The sequence below is a fragment of the Agelaius phoeniceus genome, chromosome 15 (assembly GCF_051311805.1).
Source record: "Agelaius phoeniceus isolate bAgePho1 chromosome 15, bAgePho1.hap1, whole genome shotgun sequence".
Taxonomy (NCBI): domain Eukaryota; kingdom Metazoa; phylum Chordata; class Aves; order Passeriformes; family Icteridae; genus Agelaius; species Agelaius phoeniceus.
The window spans coordinates 10,978,495-11,001,196 of record NC_135279.1 but is presented as its reverse complement, the minus strand read 5'-3'; the positions used below and the strand labels follow the sequence as shown (position 1 = coordinate 11,001,196).

Here is a 22,702-nt window from a genome sequence, read left to right as displayed (position 1 = left end):
TGCCCATCTCCCTTTACATTGCCTTGCCTTTCCTACCCAGCCTTGCACTTCCTCCTCATTCCTGACCATTCCTTTCCTTTACTTTCCTGATCCATCCATATCCTTCCTTTGCCCTTCCTTCCAATCCAGTTCCTTGCATTGACTTGCTCACCTACCCCCCCTGGAATCCAACACCCCTCTTTCTCTGGAATTCCTTCAACTTGCCTTTCCCTGCCTGCTACTCCCAGGACTCTCCAGGCCTTCACATCTTCACATAGCTCCAGTGTTTCAAGAGCCTGTGAGAGGAAGCCCAGAGGAGGTCATGTGCAAGCACACCCCTCTGTCCTGGCAGCTTTGCTCTGGCACCTGTCCTTGCATGTCTTGAATTTTGGACACAAAATTCACATTTTGCCCTTGGGCTCCAGGACCAGAACGACAGTTCTTCTGCATACATAGGAAAGCAGGCAACCCAAGTGTTTTAAGTGCAGATTAGAGATGTGAGATCAAGGCTGGACAGAGCAGTCTGTCCTGGCTGCTTTTGTGTACCAGGAATCCTTGAATGTAGCTGTCACTTGCCTTGCCTTGGCAGCCCAGCAGTTTCCTTGCCTTGCCCTGCTGATCCTCCATTGCTTTGCATTCCCTTGCATGCCCATTCCCCACCCTTGACCTGCTACTGCCTTCCTCCAGGGCCTTACCTCCAGGCCTACAGCTTGTTTGCCTTTCCTTGCCTTTCCTGTCCCTTTACTCTGCCTTGCTGTGCATCTGTAGCCTTCCCTCAGCCTTCCTTCCCTCCACTGGTTTGTATTGACTTGCTCCCCCATCCCCCACCTGACTTCCCTTCCCATTTGTCCAGGTCAACCCTTTCATTTCCTTCTCCTTCTAAGACTCCATTGCCTTGCCTCCCTCTTGTTTCCTTGCAAAGCCACTGATTGCCTTGCCTTGCCTTTGAACCCCTGCCTTGCCTTCTGTTCCTCTGCTCACCCCTCCCTCACCTGGAGCTCAGGATCCCATTTCTCCGGGCATGTCCCAGCCATGTCCTGCCCTGCCTGCTCCCCTGAGGACTCCCAGGGCTGATCACACAACCCCAGTGTTTCAGAAGCACGTGAGAAGAAGCCATGGGGAGGTCCCATGCAGCCAGATCTGCCTTTCTGGGCATTTTTGGTGTGGAATCAGTGCTTGCATGTGTTAGATTTTGGACAGGCAATCCAAATGTTGCCCTTGGGCTCTGGGATCAGAATGACAGTTCTTTTGCATACACAGGAAAGCAGGTGGCCCAAAAGCAGATCAGAGAGAGCCCATGTGGGATCAAGGCCAGACAGAGCACTCTGTGCCTGGCTGTTTTTGTACACCAGCAATTCCTGAAGGCACATCTCATTTGGCTTGCCTTGGCAACCCCAAGAGTTCCTTGCCTTACCCTGCAAACCCTCCCTAGCCTCACATTCCCTTGCATGCCCATGCCCCACCTTTGCCCTACCTACTGTTCCCCAGGGCCTTGCCTTGCCCAGCCCTTCCTGTTTCTGCCTGCCTTACCCTTCACTGGGCTTGCTTTCCTATGCCCAGCCTTGCCTACAACTTTTGCCCTGCTCTTTCCCACCACTCCATTTGCTTTCCCCTCGCTGCTCTGACCTTGCCCACCTGCACCTTGACTCGCCCACAGTTGCCTACCCTTGGTTTGCAGTGCCTTGCCTGCATGGAAGGCAAGGCAAGGAGTGGTGGGCAAGGCTTAGCAAGGCCAGGAAGCTCTTGGTAGGGTGAGGCAAGGCAAGCAAAGCCAGGGTAGGGTAGGAAAAACTAGGCATGGTACTGGAGGCAAGGCAAAGCCCAGAGACTTGGAGTGCCTTTCCTTGGGAAGCAAAGGACATGGTGCCAGTGTTGGTAGGGCAGATGTCAGGGTACCATGGGAAGGTATGGTCCAGCAAGACATTTCTCTCCTGGCCCCTTCTGTGTTGGAGCAATTGTTGGACATGTTCAATACTGGAGACATGGTATGCAACTTGTGCCTGCTAAGTTCCTGAATGAGAATGGCCATGCTTTTTCATGGGAAGGAAAGCATGTAACCCAAGTGTTGGAGATGCAGATAAAAGCTGCATTGTGCAGGTCAACAGCAGCAGCAACTTTATATCCTGGCATATGTGGTGTGAAAGCACTGCCTCAATGTGTACAATTATGGAGATTGTATCCATCCTTGGAAGGTGGTCTCCTGAAAGATTTAATTTAGCATGTAGCTCCCGCTTCTCAGAGGTGACCTTCTTGAAATTCTAGAAGCACATTTCTTTAGGACAAGGTAAGCAGCTATGCTGAGGCTTGGTGTGCAGCTGATCTAGTGCCCCAGGCAGGTAAAGCCCAGTGTTCTGGCACTTTTGTATGGGATCAGTCACTGGAAGTTTTGTATTTTGGAGGAGAGGACATAATTTCTCTTGAGATGAACTTCTAGTTCCTCTCTTTGGCAAAGAAAGCAAGTTTGGATGCAGACTTTGGGTGAGCCTAATGAATTTAAAGGCTTTTCCCAATAGGCAGCTGTCCGGGTTAGAGCTGTTGAACAGTCAGTGGGAATGCAGACACCAGGCTGTTGAGCTTTCTGTCCTGTTAGCTTTAGTGTGTGAGCTGTCCCCAGTCCTGTTCCATTTGGATCGTGACTCTGTGAGACTGAAGGCTGAGGATGGTACCTAGAGCTGGGAAGGAAAGTGCTGATAGCAGGGTGTGTGCTGCTGGCTTGATGGGTGCAGGTGAAATTGTAGGCAGCAAGAGCTTTTTCAGCTGGCACTTCTGTGAGCTCTGTTTTGGCCAGATGTTTCCGAGTTTGCTAGAAGTTTCACTCTCCGAGGGTGAAAAGCTTTGTTGGGTAAAGGACTTGGTGTTGTCCTTTGAATGTGGTGCAAAGAAGAGTAAGCACTTGGGAGGGGAAGATCAGCCAAACGTTTCTGTCCTGACAAGGTTGATTTGAGAGCAGGGATGTTTCTGACTTGGTGTGTCCTGGGGGAGTGCTTTTGAGCTGGGCTGGGTGTGTTTCCTTCTTCTGAGAGCCGACACCACCATCGTGTGGTTGTTTTGATGAGCGCTGACAGTGCCCAGGACAAAGCCCAGCACTCTCCTGACCCCGTTCCTGTGGGAGCAGTTCTTGGAACAGCTCTGCTGCAGGGCCTGGCTCTTGGGCACTGACAGAATGGGATCCTGCATGGAGCAGGGAAGGAAGAGGAATCCTTTCATTCTTGGCTGAGCAGTTTATCAGCTGCAAAAGAAAAGGCAATTGCAGCACTGCCTCTTCCTTTTAGAACCCTTTATGTGCAGTCAGCTGCTCAACATGTAACTCACACCCTCTGAACTGCATCCACCTCCCCGGAAATATGCACTTTGTCTCCAGCTCTATGTACCATGCTACCCTCTCACTCTCACACATCCCAAACCCCTTCAAAACATCCAGCAGCTGCTCACAAAAAGTCCTTCAACAAAAAGCCAGTGCTGGCCTTCATAGTGCTTTTGCAGTCTGTAAACTAGACAAAACACACTAGTGACCCACACTTCCCTTCTCAGCTATAGATACAGCATCAGCACAAAGTGGCAGAGTCCATGGCTAAAGCAAAGCGTTTCCAGCTGCAGTTCAGACTGAAAGATCTGCCAGGGGACAAGGCATTTGCTAAGCTTCCCTCTTCCTGAGAAACCTGATATTCACAGCGTGATCACTTTCACACAGCTTCAGTGTCCTCGAGTCCAAGCAGCTCAGAAAAGTAAATCTCATGACAGAAGACATTCCTAACATAGCCATTTCTCCTAACAGCATTTAAATTGTGCAGAGCATACTGGGACAAGGCACCTTCCTTCTCACATATATGTCCTGTGAGAAGGACAGTCTGCATGTGAGAGGGACAGTCTGTATGTGACAAGGAAGGTGTGTAGTCCCAGTATGCTCCGTGCAATTTAAATGCTGCTGGAGAAATGGCTGCTTTAGGAGCATCTTCTGTTATGAGATTTTTCCCTCTATCCTGAACTGAACATTTTTACTCTTCCTGGCTCAACCAGAAAGCATTTAGCCTTGGCACCATTCCTATCTGCCTGGGCCACTTGCAGCAGTTCCTACGACCAGCACTGGTTCCCAGCTGGGTGGAGCAGGGTGGATCAAATGTATTTACTAAGAGCCCATCAAAAACTCTCTGTAGAGCAAACTTAGCCCCTCCAGAGCTAAAAGGGCATGGATTTGGGTGCTTCCCCAGAGCAGCATTCTGCTGGGTACCTGCTTTGTGGGCTGAAGGCAAGGTCAGAGTTATTTGGATCATTTCTTCCTGTCACTGGAGTCTGGGACACAAAAAGATGCTCCACAGGGCAACTGTGTCACAGGGTTAACCCTGTTGTCACAGGGTTAAACTACTAAGACTAAATTGAAGCTAAATTATATAAATAACTCTAGGAAATATTGGCTGTAACACAACTGCAAAGTGCCAGCCATGTTTTTTAAATAATCATCATTAAATCAAATACATCACCACTAGCAACTTATCATGCTTTAAGAACAGAATTCATTTAGCAATATGGTTTAAATTTTATGAATTATTTTATAATACCTGGATTTCAGAGTAGGTTTTTTTGTATGCAGTCCAGAAGCAAAAATTATGATTGTTTTTAGGCTGCAACTAATCAGCTATGAAGCAGTCTGCCCACTTCCTTGAGTAAGCACAAGGAAAAGCCAAAACTTTCCTGCCAGTCTGGGGGATTTTTAACAAAAAACTGAGTTTCTGATAAAACTGTTTACTTATAGCCATTATTTTCATTTCAGGAGAAATCCCTTGGTGATATTTTTTATTTTCCATGGGGGTTAAACACTGCTGCAGCCTTCTGTGAATAGTAAAACACTTTAGCTTTGCCATTTTCTGGCACATGGATGTACATTTGTATGGATATACATACTTCTTGGGCTGAGTTGTTTCTTTACCCAGACCATACCAAAACAGTGCTCCCATCCTGTTCACCCCTCAGCTCTGCACATCTCTGCTACCTCACCCTGATCTACAGGAAGCAATATTTTATATTCTGATGACTCATGAGTCAGAGCACATCATAATTCCCTATTTATGGCACAGTGACCCTTCACATGGCTCCCCACCCTGGCAGGTTTAAAGTGATCATGGACACTCCTGAACACAGTAACCCTGATCCTGGTGCTTGGGTTTGTTCCTCCACACTACAGGGTTTATTCCCAGGGTGTCTCTTTCTTGCTTAGTGCAGCCTCTGTGGTCAGGCTTCCACAGCACAGCTGTGACAGTGGCACTGTGGGGCTCTGCTGGCCTGCTGTGCTACTGGCACACACAAACACCTCCAGCCCCTGCATGCACTGAGTTATTTCTCCTTCCTTTATTGCCAGGTTTTCCAAGGTACACTGGAACTTTACAGAATTTGATGACGTACTTCAAGGTGCAGCAGCAGCAACAACCAGATCAGGGGAGCAGGAATGACCCAGCAGCAGTGACCCACTGACCCAGCTTTGTCACCTTGCCTGCTTCTGCCAGCTCTCTGTGCTTTTATTATCACCAAAGTGCCATAAACACAGAATGGTTTGGGTTGGAAGGGATCCTAAAGCTCATCTTGTTCCAACCCTGCCTCCATGGGCAGGGACACCTTCCTCCAGACCACGTAGCTCCAAGCCCCATCCAGCCAGGCCTTGAGAACTTCCAAGCTTGCAACCTGTGCCAGTGCCTCACTACCCTTTCAAGGAAGACCTTCTTCCCAAAATCCAATATAACCCTGCCCTCTGCCAGTTTCAATCCCTTTTCCCCCTTGTCCTGTCACTCCAGGCCCTTGTCAGAAGACCCTCTCCAAATTTACATTTGCTGATCAGCTTCAAACCAGCACTAAAGGCAACACAGAATACTGCTCCTGTTTTTGTAATCTTTGTTTTTTTCCTTAGCAGGGTGTGTCCTCCAAGAACACAACACAAACAAAGGAAAGCCTCTGCTAACACAGACCCGGGTCCTCGGGGCTGTCTCTGCGCTGCAATGCAATCTGTCCTTAGAAACACCAGTGCCAGGAGGAAACCTGACACCTCTGCAAATAGGTCCACGTCAAATATGTCAACATTTCAAGGCCTAACAAACAAAAAACTCACTTGAAAGCTACAATCCTTCCTGCCTGAGGCCATAATACAGTCATGCTCTCAGGCTCACCTTCACTGGGCTCAAAATAGCCCCAGGGTCCCCAGCCCAGCCCAGCTGACACCAGGACCCAACCTGCCCCAGCAGCACCAGTCTGGCTCCAGTGGTGGGGCCAGTGCAGCACACTGGGAAGGCAGAACTCATCCCAGACATGCCCAGGGGCAGGAACACAGCTGCAGGGCTGCCAAGCCATCCAGCCTTGAGGCTGAGTGACTTTACAAGGTGGCCTAGCAAGGCTGGCTCTGTGTCTCCAGTAAGAGACACAGCTGGATGAAGAGCTGGATGCTCCAGTCCAGCCCAAATGCCCTCTCATGGAAAGCAAGGCACAGGGAGAAGAGGACAGGGTACCTCTGCCTTGACAGCAAGACCCAGGACCAGGATTCTACAGCCCACAGTGTAGAGTGAGCAACAGTTACAGACAAAACTCCCAGCCCAAAAGCTTATCTATACTCCACCTGTATTACTTGCCTAAAAAATAGTCTTAGCCACCTTGGATTTTTTTTTCCCCATGATGTTTCCAAGGCAAAAGAACAGACATTATCAAGCAGGTTTGATGACTATAAAAGAGAAATATCCTATCACTCAACACTCACATAGTCTTTTTTGTCTCTTTCTCCATGTAAGTTCTTAGCTGTAAACAAAGGAAAACAGACAAAATAAATTACAGAGGAAGATGTACTTCAACAAATAGATATAATTTTTTTTTCCTAAAACTGTCTCAATTCTGTTTATGCTGGGAGACAGCACCCTCCATTCTCTTCAAACAACAAACCAACTCTGAGCTAATCGTGCAATTCCTGCAACCAAGGTCACGAGCCTGGTTTTGCTGGAGCAGGCACTGAATGCTGTATCCAGGGCAGAACTCAAAACCTCATTTAAAATGGGCTAAGAACCAACAATTTAAGTAATTTGCTGAACAGCAGGAAAAGCACTTAGGGAATGTTTTTCTCTCAAAAGGAAGGAGGAAAGTTGGAAACCTTGTGGGTCATTTTGAGTGCTTCCTGCAGAGGAAGCCATGGGAGAGCTGTGCTGCAGTGACAAAGCTCCTCCCCACCAGCGTGAAACCAGGACTCTTCTCCATCTCCTTGAGGCTACACCCAACCAGGAAAGAGGGTAGTTCAAAGAGAGAAGGGATGGCTCACCACTCAAACCCATGTGCAAAAATCAAAGTCATTTCCCAGCTGTGACCCTCACCTGGGGTGTCCGTGCCTGAAGCAGCAGCTGTGACCCCGCACCCTGTGCTGTGTGTGCAGGAGGGAGGGAGGGATGTGTGCCAGGGACAGTGGCAGGGCCCTGACAGCTCTTCCTGGGAACACATTCCTCCTAATACCCAACCCAAACGCCCCCCAAAGTCTGAGGCTCTTTCCTCTTGTTCTATCACTTTATCTGTGAGCAGAGACCGATCCCCGCGTGGCTCCTGCCAGGGAGTGCTGGAGAGTGAGAGGGGCCCCCCGAGTCTCCTTTTGCCAGGCTGGGTGCCCCCAGCTGCTCCTCCTCAGTCCTGTGCTGCAGACCCTTCCCCAGCTCTGCTGCCCTTCTCTGGACACACTTCAGCCCATCAATATCTTTCTTGTCACAAGGGGCCCAAAACTGAAGCCAGGGTTTGGGGTGTGGCCTCACCAGTACCCAGCTCAGGGGACAGTCACTGCCTTGATTTCTGCCCAGCATGAGCTGCTTTGATTTGCACTGTGTATTTGGTATAAATTAAAGCTCTGCTGGAGCCAGCTCCTTCCTGTGCCAAGGGACCTCCCATACTGATGCTTGTTATCACCAGGCTGTCCCAAACTACAATTTTATTGCCCAGAGAAAGATGATGCAACAGCTGCATGGGAAGCATCATTTTATGCAATGCTGTTTATTGTTTCAGAAAAGCAACTTTCAGAATGGAATGGCTGCTGCCATGCTTACTGACCTCCTCAAGAAGGCTTTTGGCTGTGCCTTTTCTTTCCTCTAAGGGGGGGGGGGAAATATCAGGATGAGAAAATTGGTGTATGGTAGTGAAAAGGAGAAATCGAGCAGGGCCGTCCCTGATCAGGCTCCTCCTCTGCACCCATTCTGGCTTCTCCCAGAGGCTGAACTCCAAGGGTTGAGCAGATAAGACAATCAGTTTCTGTATCTTATCCCTTGCCCATTGCATTATCTCAGCACAAACAGCTGATTTCTCCACTGCTCAGTTAAACTCCCTCCAGGGAGCAGCAGCCAAGGCATTGCCTGAGATCAAACAGGGCTGGGGAGCTGGTCCATCCTGCACTGGCACTGCTGGCAGAGGTGGCAACACCCCCAGGAAGGGAACATTGCCCCATGCCAACAACTCGTTTGGAATGATAATGTCTGCCTGCTGTTTTTTCCCTGGAGCTCCCAGTTACCCTTCTCTTCAGGGACATAGAACCAGTTCAGCTTTATCAGCTCCAGTCACTTCCATCATCACTAACCTCACTCATGACAGTATTACACCACCCCTCAGCAAAGAAAGGATGGCAGCTGCATTTGGGCTCCTGAGGACAAACATTCCTGCAGCTTTTCACGGGCTTGTGAAAAGCCTTGCCAGATAGGCACGGGTAGTGACAGTCGAATAAATTAAAGGCACATTGACACATGTTAAAATCAATGTCATGTTTCCAGAAAGGCCAGTTCAGTTCCTCCCATCAGCAGGTGCCACTGCCTCTAATGACAAGCAGGTAATTAATTAGCAGGCTGCCCAGGCCGGTGCTGGCAGGACCATGGAGCTGTCCCTCAGCATCCTGGCTCTGCAGGGCTGGGGCAGGATGAGCCCAGGACCTCTGCATCTTTGATTTCTAAGGCTCACAGCTCACATTTCCCAGGAAGGAGCAGTATTTCAATTGTCCCCAGGAAGGACATTTTTTAAGTTTGCAGGACATGGAGGTCACCAGGTAAATGCTTTAGGTAGCCAGAATATAACAAATGCCTTTCAACAACTCTTATGGGAAACCCAGAGAAAAGAAGGCAGAGGTTTAAAGTTTGCCACCTCCAAATCTTCTTGTTCTGCACCTTCCACCATCAGGTGGTGCAAAGGCAAAAGCTGTTTCATCTGAGGAGCCGGAGCCCTGTCCAGAGGTCAGCAGCCACCTCTGACACACTCAGCACAGTGCTGTTATTCAAGACGATCCCTTCCCTGTAACACTCACGGAAAACTGGTTTTGCAGCTCTTCAGTCATGCTAATTTGCTGATGGAAAATAAGGTGTTTGTAAGGGAAAGCCAGTTAAGTGGGCTTTATCCAGTTTAATCACTGTGTTAATTTATAGGAGATGAGCACCATTTAAGCTGTATAATAGTATATAAACCTCCTTAAGTAGGGTTCACTTAGAACAAAAACATCTCACCCATGAAACCACCTTCTCTCCAAGAGTGTCCCTCCCATCAGCTGCCAGAGGTAAAGAGAGAGGAGAGGCTGCCCTGAGGCTCTTCACCACAACCACGAAAGTCAATAAAGTCACACCAGGCGTTCCCTTTTCTCCAGGGACGCGGTTTCAGCTGGGAGAGGTTTACTTGGGCAGCGTAAGTTGTAGACATATCTTGCTAAAATAAAAGCAAAGGCTCTGTAAGGCAAAGGGGTCTGACTCAAACTCCTCTGAAGTTACCGAGCACTTTTAGCAGCAGCTTAACTGCCCCTCAGGGGAGGAACCTCACACCTCCTTTGCCTGTTTCTTCAATCAAATCCACCTGCAGTTTCTCTACCACACCCAGACCACTTCTGCTCTCCTGCAAACCCCTCTTCTGCATCTCTGTTCTAGAAATAACCCCCCCTCCAGATTTCCTCTTGTTATAAATGGCAATACAGTTGTTGGCTTTTGCATTTATGTATTGATCGCAGCTGTTGCTAGAGGAACAAACTGAATTTCATCTGCCAAGGCAAGGGTAAAGCACCCTGTCCTCACTGGTCTCCATCCTCAGCAATTTATAGTGTAGTCAGTCCAGCCTCAACATTAGCCCCTTATCCCAGCAGTGGCTGCTAAACCCACATTAACGCCTCACCCCCTTCAGGTTCCTGACCTTTTCTTCACACTCTGGCTCCACCAGCAGCAACCTGTACCAGAGCTACAATCAATACTCAACTTGACATAGAACAGAGAGAAATTAAATTTATAGTTTATTATAATTTGTGCGAATCAGCTTATACTTGGGCAAGTAATCTTTACAAAATCTGTTCCCCCTTCCCAGATATGAATTCCTTGCTGGAGTTAAGAAGGAGGTTGGGCAGGCAGCGCTGCTCCAAGGAAAGAACTACGGAACTACAGCCATCTGAGAGCCAAGGGTCAGTCCTTGCCTCCCTCTTGGATGAAAGAAAATAAATGAACACAGAAAGGAAAGCCAAGCTGAGGCAGTCACCCAGGTCACAACACTTTCAGCTCAAACAACTAAAGCTGGCTTTAACAAGATGGGACCTTGCTGTGGGATAAACTGAACCATCATTAACCAGCTGCTCCCCAGCACTTTGGGACACGCTTGCACCAAAGAAACCCCCCGACCAGAATAATCCCAGAACCACAGCACGGTGTGGGTCATCAGGACCATAAAGCTCGTTCAATCCACTCCCAGCCATGGAACCAGACCAAGCTGCTGCAAGCCCCATCCAACCTGGCCTTGAATAGGCACCCACAGCTTCTCTAGACATCTATGCCAGTATCCTGCTGCCTTCGAGAGATAAATACACGCGAAGGTCAGACTTCCAGAGCTCCACCGGGAGCTCGCAGGACCCGGCCCTGGGGTGCAGGACCCGGCAGCGCCCGGAGCGGGGCGGAGCGGGGATCCCCGACCAGGCGGGCACCGCTCCGAGCTCGCCCCCGCCCGCGGCCGGAGGAGGAGGAAGAGGAGGATGAGGAGGAGAAGGGAGCGCCGGGGCCCGGGCAGGGACTCGCCGCCGCAGCCGCTCGCTCGCTCGGTGCCCGCTGCCAGACGCGCGGGGCCCGCAGCCCTCCCGGCCCGCTCCGCTCCCCTCACCTGCCGGGGCCGCCGCCCCCAGCCCCGCTCCGGCCGCGGCCCCGCTCCGAGTGACAGCGCTCACCGCTTTCGCTTTCGCTTTCCCTTTCCTGGCCAAGGAGGGGCGGCCCCGGCTGCCGGCCGCCCTCGGGGAAAGGTCTGGGGGAGCAGGGGCGGGGGAGCCCGGGGGGACCGGCCCGGAGCCGGGGCTGCGAGCGAGCGGCTCCCCCTGCCCGCCTCTCACACAGCGGGTTTGTCCCTTCCCCCGGGCCCGGCCGCGATTGTCGGTGGAGAAGCGCTTGGGCTGGGCGCCGGAGGGACCAGAGGGGTTCAACAGACGTGTACAGATGTGGCACTTGGCGACGGGGCTTAGCGGTGGGCTTGGCAGTGCTGGGAAATGGTTGGACTGGACGATTTTAGAGGCCTTTTCCCACCCGAGCGATTCTGTGAGTCCCTGTAGATAGGGCAGACCCAGCTCTCACAAGGTCATTTTCCTCGTGGGATTTGACGTGAAGGTACTTGGGATGGTGGGAGTGACTTCTTCATGGGAAAGCAGCAGCCCCACAACAGGAGAGCTCCCTCTGACCAATGCCCTCTCTGCAAACGAGAGCAGGAGCTATATGAACTCTGGCGGCTTGGATAAAGCTATCAGAGCACTGAAGAGTTCTTATGGCTAAGAACAATTAATGGATAAATCAAAAGGAAATTAAGTTGGTTCACCCCAAGGGCAAAGAACCTTCCAGATGGTCACAATTAAGATACTTCAAGAAGTCTCACTTCTAGCAGAAAGCCAGCACTGACACAGCCAAGGGGAGAAAAGCTGGGACTCTCAGAAGTGCTTTGCAGGAGCAAGGAACATCCTCCTCAGCTGGTCTGCAATACCCTCCTGCACAGCTGCTCACTCCAGGAGGCAACAGCTGCTACCAGGAATGCTCACTCAGTGACTGCAGGCTTTTACGGTATTTTCTTCAGGAATTTAATCAATTACCCGGTGTTCTTGGACAGTTGCTGCTTATCACTCATTATTTACCTTGCCTCGAAGTAAAGCTGACCTAGGAGCCAGCACACTTGTAGTTTGTTAGAAGTCAGGCAAAGAGTCAAGTGACACAGGTAAGACTTGCTGGCATAACAGGTCAAAGATTTATAGTGCAAGTGAGACAGAAAAACTGTCTCCCTGCAGCTATGGACATCCACCTCCAGAAATGACTGGCTCTACACAGTGCAGTCTCTGGGTGTATTTTTTTTTTCTCTCCTCAGAAGCATTTGTTTCTGCACAAGAATTTCTGGAATGCTGCTCCCAGGATCTGTTCAGAAGAATGACCCCAAACGTAAGAAAAACCAGTGTGCACAGGCTGCTAGAGGCACCAGGGGTTTTACATGAAGCCACAGACTGGTTTGGGTGGGAAGAGACATTAAAGCTGATCTCATTCCAACCCCTGCCATGGCAGGGACACCTTCCACTAGATCAGGTTGCTCTAAACCCATCCAACCTGGCCTTGAATATTCCCAGAGATGGGCCAGCCACAGCTTGTCTGGGCAACCTGTTCCAGGAGGCACTTGTCCCTCCACAGTCAATAATTTCTTTTCAGTCTCTTATCTAATCCTGCCCTCTGTCAGTTGGAAGCCATTGCCCCTTACCCTGTCATTCCATGCTCTTGTCCAAAGCCCCTCTCCCACTCTCCTGGAGCCCCTTTAGGCACTGGAAGGGGCTCTGAGGATTCTCTGGCGCTTTCTCTTCTCCAGGTGAGCACCCCCAGCTCTCCCAGCCTGGCTGCAGAGCAGAGGGGCTCCAGCCCTCAGAGCATCTCCAGGGCCTCTCTGGACTGGCTCCAGCAGCTCCGGGTCCTTCTGATATTGGGGATCCCAGAGCTGGACACAGCATGGCAGGTGAGGTCTCACAAGAGCAGAGCAGAGGGGTAGAATCTTGTCTCTTGCTGGTTATTCTAAAAGGGTATTTCATTCTGCTTTCATTCTGCTCAGATCCTGGGCAACACATCTGGGTTGCACAAGTGCTGCTGGCACCTCTTGCTGGGCTCCTGGGCACTGCAGGCCTGCTGCTGTTTGGATGCACACAGAGAGCTCTTACACAAAGATCCAGGGTACAGACAGTCCAAGGGATCTCAGACTGGCTGTTAAACAATGAAACTTCATACCAAGAGCCTTTCAATAGATACTAGGATATATTTCTAAACAAAAAAAAAAAAAAATAAAGATAAATCCAGATATTTTATTCTTAATTTTACAAATAACAAGCATTTCTCTATAAAAAAAAAAACTAGGGTAAGAATCAGTGTAGGTACAGCTAGGAATATTTACATTCTTAGAAGAAATTTATATATTTTTCTATGTACAAGGCTGTAGCCATTACGGGTTTAAGGTACTCCCAAAAGCATTTCTAAGTAAGGCTTTATGGTCCTAAGCTGATTCTGTGTTTTAAGAAAATAATTTATAACTGCAAGGACTAAGGTTCTATTCTACAAATACTGAAATAGGTATTGCAGTCCAGCTCCCTGGGCAATGCATCCCCTCCCTGTGTACCCACCCACCCCAAATGCTCACTTGCAAAGGGGGGAGAAGTTCACAACCTTCCACAAAATAGTGTCACAAGTCAGCCAAAGCTGCCCCATTGTGGAAGATGAAATACTAAATGATGCTTATGGGAGCATTACATTCACTGCCAGGAGATCAGAGATTCTAACAATTACTGACTGTGGAGCACAGAACATCACAAGTAGGTGTGGTACCTTTTGAGTTACTGGCATTTCCAAGCAAAGAAACAGAAGTCACAGGATTATCTGACATGCCTGAGAGGATGACAGGAGTCAGCCTGAGAGCTGGAAAGGAAGGGATCCTTGTCCCCAGGGCCATTTGCTGTTCTGTGATTGCTCTCTGGCAACAGGGAATCCTCCCTAACCAGGTAACTGTGACATGCATTGCTGCAGTGTACAGGTTACAGGCACCCAAACCATGCAGGATTTCCCAGGTTAAGTTCAGTCTGAGTGTCAAAGTCTGTTTCATCTTCCTCCTCTGCAGCACAGGCTCACAGGTTTATCACAATTCCTGTTCCAAAGGTCAATTCTGGCCTTTCTCCCTGTTCTGCAAGTATATCTGTAGTCACACACTGTGCTGCAAATCTTATCTGCTGCCAGCATGGATACCAATCTAAGATTTGCCCATAACTGTATCAGGTCCTTTTATCTGTATCTTGTTTATTAAAATATTCCCTCAGTTTCTTTTGGAGATGCTTGTTACCCACTAGAACAAGATCCTTGGCTTAGAGCTGAACTTGAAAAGAGTAGGATAAAACAGTAAGTACAAAATAACCCAGTCTGCTATTTCAATTATGTTCCACATTTCTGACTCAGACTTTGTGTTTTTAAAAACATAAGCAAGGGAAAAACCCGTTTTTTGACATGAAGTGATTGTCATTGAATTTTGTAGTATTAGTCACAACCAGGAAATCCCCCAATTTGGATTTTAAAAAACTCCCAAACCAACATTAACAACAGATGATCTCACAAAGAACTTTAGTGAACATCAAAATATTTAAATATTCAAGAACAAAAGTCTCTCTTTCAAGGCACATACTTTGATAAAACAATGGGTGAGAAATTACAGCTAAATCAGATGTTAAATGGACACTGCACTTTAGGACTGGAATTTCCAGACTAAATCATCTATCAGGGAAGCACATATCTTACATTTCAGGGCATTTTCTGAAGCTGTTTACAGGAAGAGCCTTATGGGACATGGTTGTTTACATTGGCAAATTCATTACAAGGAAGTTGCAGCTAAATGTGTTTTGCCTCAGATTCCTGCAGTTACCAGATCATTCTCCTGCAACACACACACACAAAAAAAGCTGCTTCTCAACGTTCCAGATCCTAAACATAAGGTTTACAAAGAAAAATATCTGTACTATGTTTTATAACATACTCTCATGCTTGCAATAAATATTTCAAAAAGGCTGTAAACCTAACAAATCAGGTCATGTTTTTGGGCAAGGGGGGCTGGCTGTTACATGCACTACCCTGACATGTATTTGTTCATGTCAAGGCTGTCCTGTGATGTGCAGTGAGGCTTGTAAAATCCAGGTTCTCAATTTTGGCAGTAGCCTCAAATCTCACAGTGCATTTTAAACCTGCTGCTCAGGGCTTGTCAACCTACTAAAGAGGAGTGACACTGAACCTGCCCCCCAGCATTGCATTTTTTTCCTTGGAAAAGCTGACAATACTGTGGTTTTGGTATCATTCTCTGACCCGGGGACACTGGTCAGCTCCCTGCTGCATTCATAGATGAAAATCCTAAATAAAAAGTGAGAAAATGCAGGAAAAGTGAAGCAAACCGTAGAGCTCAAGACACTGTTAGGAAGAATTTAGCCAAACCACTATAGTCTATACAACATTTTCTACTTTCTTCCTGTGACAAGCAGTCCAAGGTACACATCAGTCCCATTGCTGGAGTCTGTTACCAAGGTCACAATTTGGGGTATTGATTAATGAAAGACTGGAATCAGCCAGCACCACCTGTATATTTAAACACCATAGGAAAATGCAAAACTTCCCCAACCAGCTGCTGCAGTAGAGTAAGGACCCTGAGAGTTTAGGCTACAAAGGTTTAGGTCGTTTATTATTATTGTCTTAATTTAACAAGACAGAACAAAACACAAGTGCCATGAGAGAGAAACCTTTCACCACTCACATCTGTCACACTGTAACCAGCATAGCACAAATGAGACTCTGTGTACATATATATTGTGTATTTAAAGAAACACAGGTAATGCCAAACTTCCATAACACAAGGAACAGTTTCTTGGCAGACTGACAACAAGATTTGTGGGTTTGTTGGGTTTTTTTAAACAATTTAAAAGCAATTCACTGATTACATAAGTTAAGTGAAACTTAGAATGACCAGACCTCACAGCAATCATAGAGTTGACACTTGAAGATGGAGAATCAGGGGTCAGAGATATATTCTGAGTTTTGTTCTCAGTACATTCCACCAGGAGGTCACTGCAGTGGCATGATTAACATAAAAATTTACAACTAAATATATTAATTGTGTGCATGTGTACATGAGTGGGAAAAACACAGAACAAAGACAGGATAATTGTTTCCATCATCCAAATTGCACAGAAAACATTAAAACAATTTATACAAAAAACTTTCACCACACATTGAAAAGGGAGAATGCCAAACTAACACCACTCCCTCTACACACAGGTGAAACCATTTGCATTATTTAGAATAAATCCAGCCTGAAAAAAGGCCATATCCAAGGTCAGATGTAAACAACTTCACCAAGAAGGTACAGTTGAAATCCAGCATTGGAATCAAGTGAATTTTGTGAACAAAATTTCAGTGCTAAATACTTTGTGCAAGACAATCCTTTCAGTCTATGCTGAGTTAAAACATAACAGGTTAGAATTAATTCTCAAAATCTTTCTTTGCATCTTTCTCAATTTGGTAACAAATTCAGCATATGCAAAGTCATTTGAGTAAGATCACGTTGTCATAAACCTTCATTACAATAAATAACTTTCCTGTCCACAAACAGAAGTCAAGGAACCAAAAGCAATGAGCAACTTTTCCAGGCAATTTTTACCTCTTGATGTAAGCATTAGCTCTGGAGGAGGTTCTCTGAAGAAGCCAGGCACATTGCCAGCCCTTGAACTCATTTTCAAGTCTCTTTCAGCTGAACTATACATGTAAAGTTACAAAAGACTGATCAGATTCTGCTCCATGGTACTACTGCATGAACTCAACCATGGCTGAAAAATCTCATTGAAGCCTACAAAGTATTTATGTTCATATAAAAAGAGAATGTAGGGAACATGGTGTTTAAATTAATAAATAAGGTTCAAATTACAGAAAACAAAGTGTTGTCACTAGCCCTTTCTAGGATAAATTTTAGAAGAAAAGTCCATTTAACTTTCAGTCCACCAGGAAATACATAGGAGTTCCATCAAAAAGCTGTGCTTTTAAAAATCTCTGGATTTTCTTCTTCCTCCTTGGGATCCCTTGTGCTACTAGATGGAGGCCTGTATTCCAACCTAAATGAAGAAAGAAAAATAAAATAACTTTAAAAATAGATGAGAGAACTTAGAAAAAAAAAAAAAACTGAGTCCTGTCTGAAAGGACACAGCCTCCTAATTTTAATATCCTGTTGACTTCATGTGAAAAGGTCCCTTTCTTACACCACATCTGTGCTCATGTGTAATCTTCAATCAGAGCCATGGCAAAAGGCCAAATGCTCTCAGTGCCTTTTAGATCAGCTGAACTAAACTGGAAGAGTTCAGCTCTTCCCCAGCACTTAGGAGACTTTCAGGACCTAGTACATGTCCCTATACATTGATAAAACAGCACACTTTCAATAAAAGTACATCTGAGGAATGCCTTTTAAGTCATCAGAGTAAAATGATAAATTTGGAGCTGAGAGATGTACACCTGCACATTTACACTTGGGAAGAGGGACTAAGACTTCAGCTAAGCTTTTGTATTTTCAACAGAGGGCTGCCTTTGCTACCAAAACCAGCCTCTCCCTCTGACCATACCTAGGCAGAACCAATCCTCAGAGCAGAGGATGTTAAAGCAGGTGGCACTTACCCTTTGACCCTCAGCATTTGATCAATGGTGTCAGGAAGAGGCATACCATAGCTTTCAGGCAGGAACAGTGTGAGAATTCCTGACAGCACAGTCAGGCTCCCCATCAGGATGTAAGGCAAAAATCGATCATAGGCACCTATGTAAAACACAAAAAAAGAAAAGAAAGAAACAAAACAAATTAAAAAAAAGCTGCATCAGCTCTAAGTTTCTGATAATTGAGAGATGCTGTGGATGCCCCATCCCTGAAGTGCTCAAGACCAGGTTGGACAGGGCATGGGGCAGCCTGGTCTGGTGGAAGTGTCCCTGCCCATGGCAGGGAGGTGGAATGAAATGAGACTTAAGGTTCCTTCCAACCCAATCCATTCTGTGGTTCTGTGGTAATGTTTGTACCAAGGTTCAGGGCTTTACCTGTGTAAGTTTGTGCTTTCAGTAGAAACAAAACCATTCAACCCCCATGACAGCCTGACTTTCAAAGTTATGTTGTTATAACTGTGGTTGTAGGAACTCAAGGCAGTGGGAATAAATAGCTGTAAGGAGTGTCCTTATTGAGGCAAGAGAATTGAGTCTCTGGAGCATCTCTCCAGCAGCCCAGGTAACTCACCAAGGTAAACAAAGTAAGGTGAGAGGATGCTGCCCAGTCTGGAGGCCATGGAACTTGCTCCAACTCCCATGTTTCTTACTACTGTTGGGTAGAGCTCAGCCGTGTAAACATAAACCATTGAGAAGGCAGAGGTGATTCCAAACTTGCCCAACATCACCAGCAGAATAGACAGCACACTGAGATCTGAAAGCCAAACACAGTCAGGACTTAGCTCCTGCAATTCACTGTATCCTTTAACTCCTTTGTGTTTGTGTAACTCCTGCCTAATTAACTCCAATATCTGCTGTCTTTTTTCCCTGTAAATATCCACAAACATAAGCAATGTTCTTTTTAAATGTTTTCTTTTTTAAATTACTAGAAGTCAACGCTTCCATTTTCTCTTGAGAACAGGGCTTCCTGCCAAGTGAAAAACAAGGAGAACGGAGTCAGAACTGCTGAGATCCTCTCAGGTTTCAGGGGCCAGACTTCTGCTATTGCAAAAAAATGCCATATATCCCTTTTTAATGAAGTGAACAAAGTAAAACATTTGAAACAAATAATTTTATTTTACGTTTCCTAAAAAACTGGTTTTTCATTAACATTCTTAGCTACATTCTTAGTTTCATTAACACTCTTAGCTATAATAATTTAATTATAGGAAGTTGGGTTGACTTAACTGGGACAGTTAAGATTTGGAAATCAGAACAGATCATATCAGTGTCCAATTAACTCAAAGAACAGGAGAAAAAAACCACCAAACCTGAGAATGCAGCACACATATTACCTGGATAAAATAAGCAAGGCAGTTCTTGCCCATTCTCTTTTGTATATCTTTGATTTTTAAATGAGTCCTAGGCAACACTACTTCCCCTTATATTCAATATTGTTATCAGTAATGACTCCATAGCCCTATTAATCTAACTGGACTAAAGATATGTATGGTTTGAGATCCAATAAATGATCCAATAAATGTTGCTTGGCCTTCCTTCCCAGTAGCTCCACATTATTTTAACTATCAACACTAATTCAGTACAAACATCTCTGCTTATCAAAAATACTTCCACAATGACTCCATTAAACAAGCTCTAAAGTCAACAATTTTGGGAAGTGAGTTCTGCAGCCCCTTGGTAACTTCCTCTTACCAAATTACCAAATTCTGGTTGGTGTAGTCCTGGTTTTACACCTGAACCTCACCAGGACACCCTGCCAGAGATGTAGCTTAGAGGCAAAACTGGACTACAATTCTAGTCCCAACAGATCCCAAAGGCAATGACCCACCTTTCACACTGAGTCTGAATGTCCTGCTGTGGCAGTTACTGAGAGCCAAGGAGGAGGGGCAAAGATAGGACACGAGTGTCTGCATTGAGTCCCCTCAGGACACTTTTCCTCCACATCTACCCCGTGCAAGGTACTGCACCTCACCTATCATAGATATGTGAGATCAACTAATGATTCCATACGTGAGGGCACCAGCTGAATGAAGAGAAGAACACAGCCTCCCAAGAATAACGCAGCAGCCATTGAGTACCGTCGGGGCAGGTTGCGCAGCAGCAGCCACGAGATGATGTAGGCTGGCACTTCAATCACTGCTGACAGGAAGCAGTTCACATACACGTCTCCATGCAAGTTAGGTGTGTCAAGAGAAAGTCCAAAATAGCCAACTGAGATTATCATCCTGAAAGAAACAATAGCAGGGTCAAACAAATCTCTCTTCTTCCTCAGGTTGCCATGAACCTCTTCCACATTTCCATCAAGCACAGAAATGGCTGTGTAGGGTAAATTCAGGATCTGGCAGACTTGTTCGTTTCTGAAGCAGCTAAAGTGCTGACTTCAGAAACAGCAAGTCAACAATTAAACCATGCAGATGCTTTTGATCTTTCAGACTGCTCTTGAATTCAAAGAAGAAAATATATTACCCTGGGAAGAAAGCAATGATCATTCACACTGCAGTAATGCAATAGTTGCCATTACTATTGTTTATAGCCTTAACCTGAAAGTCTGAGCTACTGAATTTTACTGCTGCTGAGGCCTACAGCAGCTTTCCTTTATGTTTACCAGGGAGCTCTGGGTGGAGAGCATTGTTTCTGGGTCATTATGCTCCATGCTTTCTGTGTAAAGTCAGAGGGGAGGAGAATGGCATCCTGGCAGGCCCAAGCAGCCCATGATTTTCTCTGCCATGCCCCAAGCTGGCTGGGCAGCTTCCAAATGACAATGGCATGCCTGGCTGCCTGGGCTGGTCAGTGCATCAGGACAGAGACTGGTGGCTGGAACACTGCCATCTTAACTTTGTGCCAGATGACAGCTGGCTTCCATGTAGTCCCGAGAAATACACAACTGGCCTTGGAGACAAACTCTGTCCTGTCTTGGGAAATGCTGGGTAGAGAGGGGTAAGCTTTACCAACAAGTATAACGTGGTTAATAAGGAAATAATGGGCAGTGGATCAGGACACGTCCAGGTGCAAACATGAGGCACAGAACACTGGACACTTCATCTCCACCAGCATCTACCTTGTAACAGAATCTGGAGCAAAACCACTGCATAGCACCAAGTGCACCACTGAAAAAAGATGAGCTCTTCCTCCTCCTCACTGAATATTGGAAAAGCCTTCATGTTGTTTTCTTAAAAGTTGCTTAAAATAAAGCTGCTTAGTGTACCTGGGAAGGCATGAAGTGACACAGCTGAGAGTTACCTCCTGCTGCTGTGGTGCCCTGCCCTAAGCCATTCTTCTCAGAAGTAGTTCTGCAGTGTTTTTCACACCCTGTACTCCTTGGAGTTATTTTTATATACAAACTGTAATGCTGGAACTCCCTTTTGGTAGCAGATTGCCTCAGCTCATTACATTGGCAAACCTTAATATAGTTATATATTTTGTAGAAAAACTTCAGTGGTATTTACACATCCTAGGGTGCCAAGAAGCCAAACTTCTTCATCCCTGGTGCAAACCCTGCAAAGGGAATAGTTTAAGGGCCTGTTACTTAGTCAAAATTAACAAAGCACTCAGCACTATGTAAAGCTGATATATTGCTTCTGCAACTATCCTCTTTTATAGCCCTTTTTGGTGAGAACTTTTAATTAATGACATGGAATATACCATCAGTGTACCATGGGCTGGAAAACTATGTGCTGTGAGGAAGCACAAGATATTATGTCTTTATATATTGGGAAATTAAATTAAAGGAGATTAGGTCACTGACATATAAATTAGAATAGTGAAAAAATTGCCCAGCTTAACCAAATATTTTTCTGCAAGAGGAGGTAAGAGTGTGCAAGTCAACTGTACCTCCTTGACTCTTCTTGCTTATCATAAAACTTGATTTTTGATGTGGTAAAAAGCCCTTCAGTATGGGTTACTGAATCCATTCGAATGGATTACATACTGTCATGTCAGTGCTTCTCTCAGTTGCTTCATCCTCCCAGAAATGCTGTTCCAACAGGTTTTGCCTTTGATTTCTACAACCACACACCCAAAGCTGGCTGTGCCCAGGAGCTACTGCCCCACATCAAGCAGATGAGGAGTAGGACAGTCTCACCTCCAATCAAACATGGGAGTCAGTGACTGGACTTGAGCAGGAAGACATTATATAGGCACCTTACTGACATTTCTCCAAGGAACCAACATTACCCTTCTTTTCAAGCTGTTTTTTTTTTGCACAAGTTCCCTTCTCAGTGTGTTTATGGCCTGGCCTTGTGCTTGGTTATGGGCCAGAGAATCTGGCTTAAATATAAGCCAATTCATCCTTTGCCCTAAGATGCCACATCATCTTGTATGTGCTGGCAGGTCAATGGACTGAACTCTGAGGCTGTGCCTCACTAAGGAACAGGAACATTGTCCAAAAAGACAGCATAGAAACTTAGTTGGCTCCCAAGCACTTAAGGGACCTTCTTGGTTTGGTCATTAGGTACATGCACTAATTAAACCTCACTTGTACAGCCTCTGGCAGGTTTTCAGTTACTCTCTCTGTTTACAGCTTTATTGAGATTTCTGGTAAGGAAATCACCATTTAATCAAATTGAGCCTGAAGCATAGCTTCAGCTAGTGAGAACCAAGCTGAAGATGACAAGTAGACAAAGCAGATATCAGGAAAATATAGGGAAATCTCAGATGAGAACTTAAAAGGCATCATTATCCCTTTAAGAGCCAATACAAAAGAAATGGAAAGAGTCTCCCCTTATTCAGGCATCACGTTCAGATCCCTGGGCAGAAGTTCTCTGACTGGGGGTAGGGTATGACTCATTCCCCTAAAATGACTTTGTTACAGTCAGAAGAGCATTCCCCAAGGCCCAGGATCAGGCAGCATTCCCACACATCCACTGCCAGCTGTTTGGATTCTTGCTCAGTTCAGGATAAGCCTGACTGTTCAGAAAGGAACACCAACCCAGATGTGTTTCTACACTGCCACCAAAATGAAGAACCTATGTAACCAGAATTTTGTTGTTTTAGCCAGCTAGTCATTGATT

The 22,702-nt window shown here is 46.3% G+C and overlaps 1 protein-coding gene and 2 long non-coding RNA genes across 4 annotated transcripts in view; 1 reads left to right on the top strand and 2 right to left on the bottom strand.

Moving 5' to 3' along the window:
• The window catches only part of LOC129126886 (uncharacterized), a 25,359-nt gene extending 14,119 nt beyond the window's left edge, over window positions 1–11,240 (bottom strand). The window contains exon 1 of the long non-coding RNA XR_008535127.2: window positions 11,080–11,240. This is a non-coding gene — a long non-coding RNA (uncharacterized LOC129126886). The remainder of the gene's footprint in view (window positions 1–11,079) is intronic.
• The window catches only part of LOC129126884 (uncharacterized), a 15,146-nt gene continuing 2,833 nt past the window's right edge, over window positions 10,390–22,702 (top strand). Inside the window, exons 1-4 of one of the 2 annotated variants that reach the window (XR_008535124.2) lie at window positions 10,390–12,168; window positions 12,316–12,386; window positions 12,802–12,945; window positions 18,655–19,235. This is a non-coding gene — a long non-coding RNA (uncharacterized LOC129126884). Of the gene's footprint in view, window positions 12,169–12,315; window positions 12,387–12,801; window positions 12,946–18,654; window positions 19,236–22,702 lie in introns of those variants that run through there. The other variant, XR_008535125.2, reaches the window with a different exon arrangement.
• The window catches only part of LOC129126882 (organic cation/carnitine transporter 2-like), a 25,824-nt gene continuing 18,788 nt past the window's right edge, over window positions 15,667–22,702 (bottom strand). The window contains exons 7-10 of the mRNA XM_054643118.2: window positions 19,704–19,918; window positions 18,265–18,447; window positions 17,664–17,799; window positions 15,667–17,110 (exon numbers count right to left, since the gene is read on the bottom strand). Coding sequence (XP_054499093.1) covers window positions 17,023–17,110; window positions 17,664–17,799; window positions 18,265–18,447; window positions 19,704–19,918 — 622 coding nt within the window. The 3' untranslated portion in view covers window positions 15,667–17,022. The remainder of the gene's footprint in view (window positions 17,111–17,663; window positions 17,800–18,264; window positions 18,448–19,703; window positions 19,919–22,702) is intronic.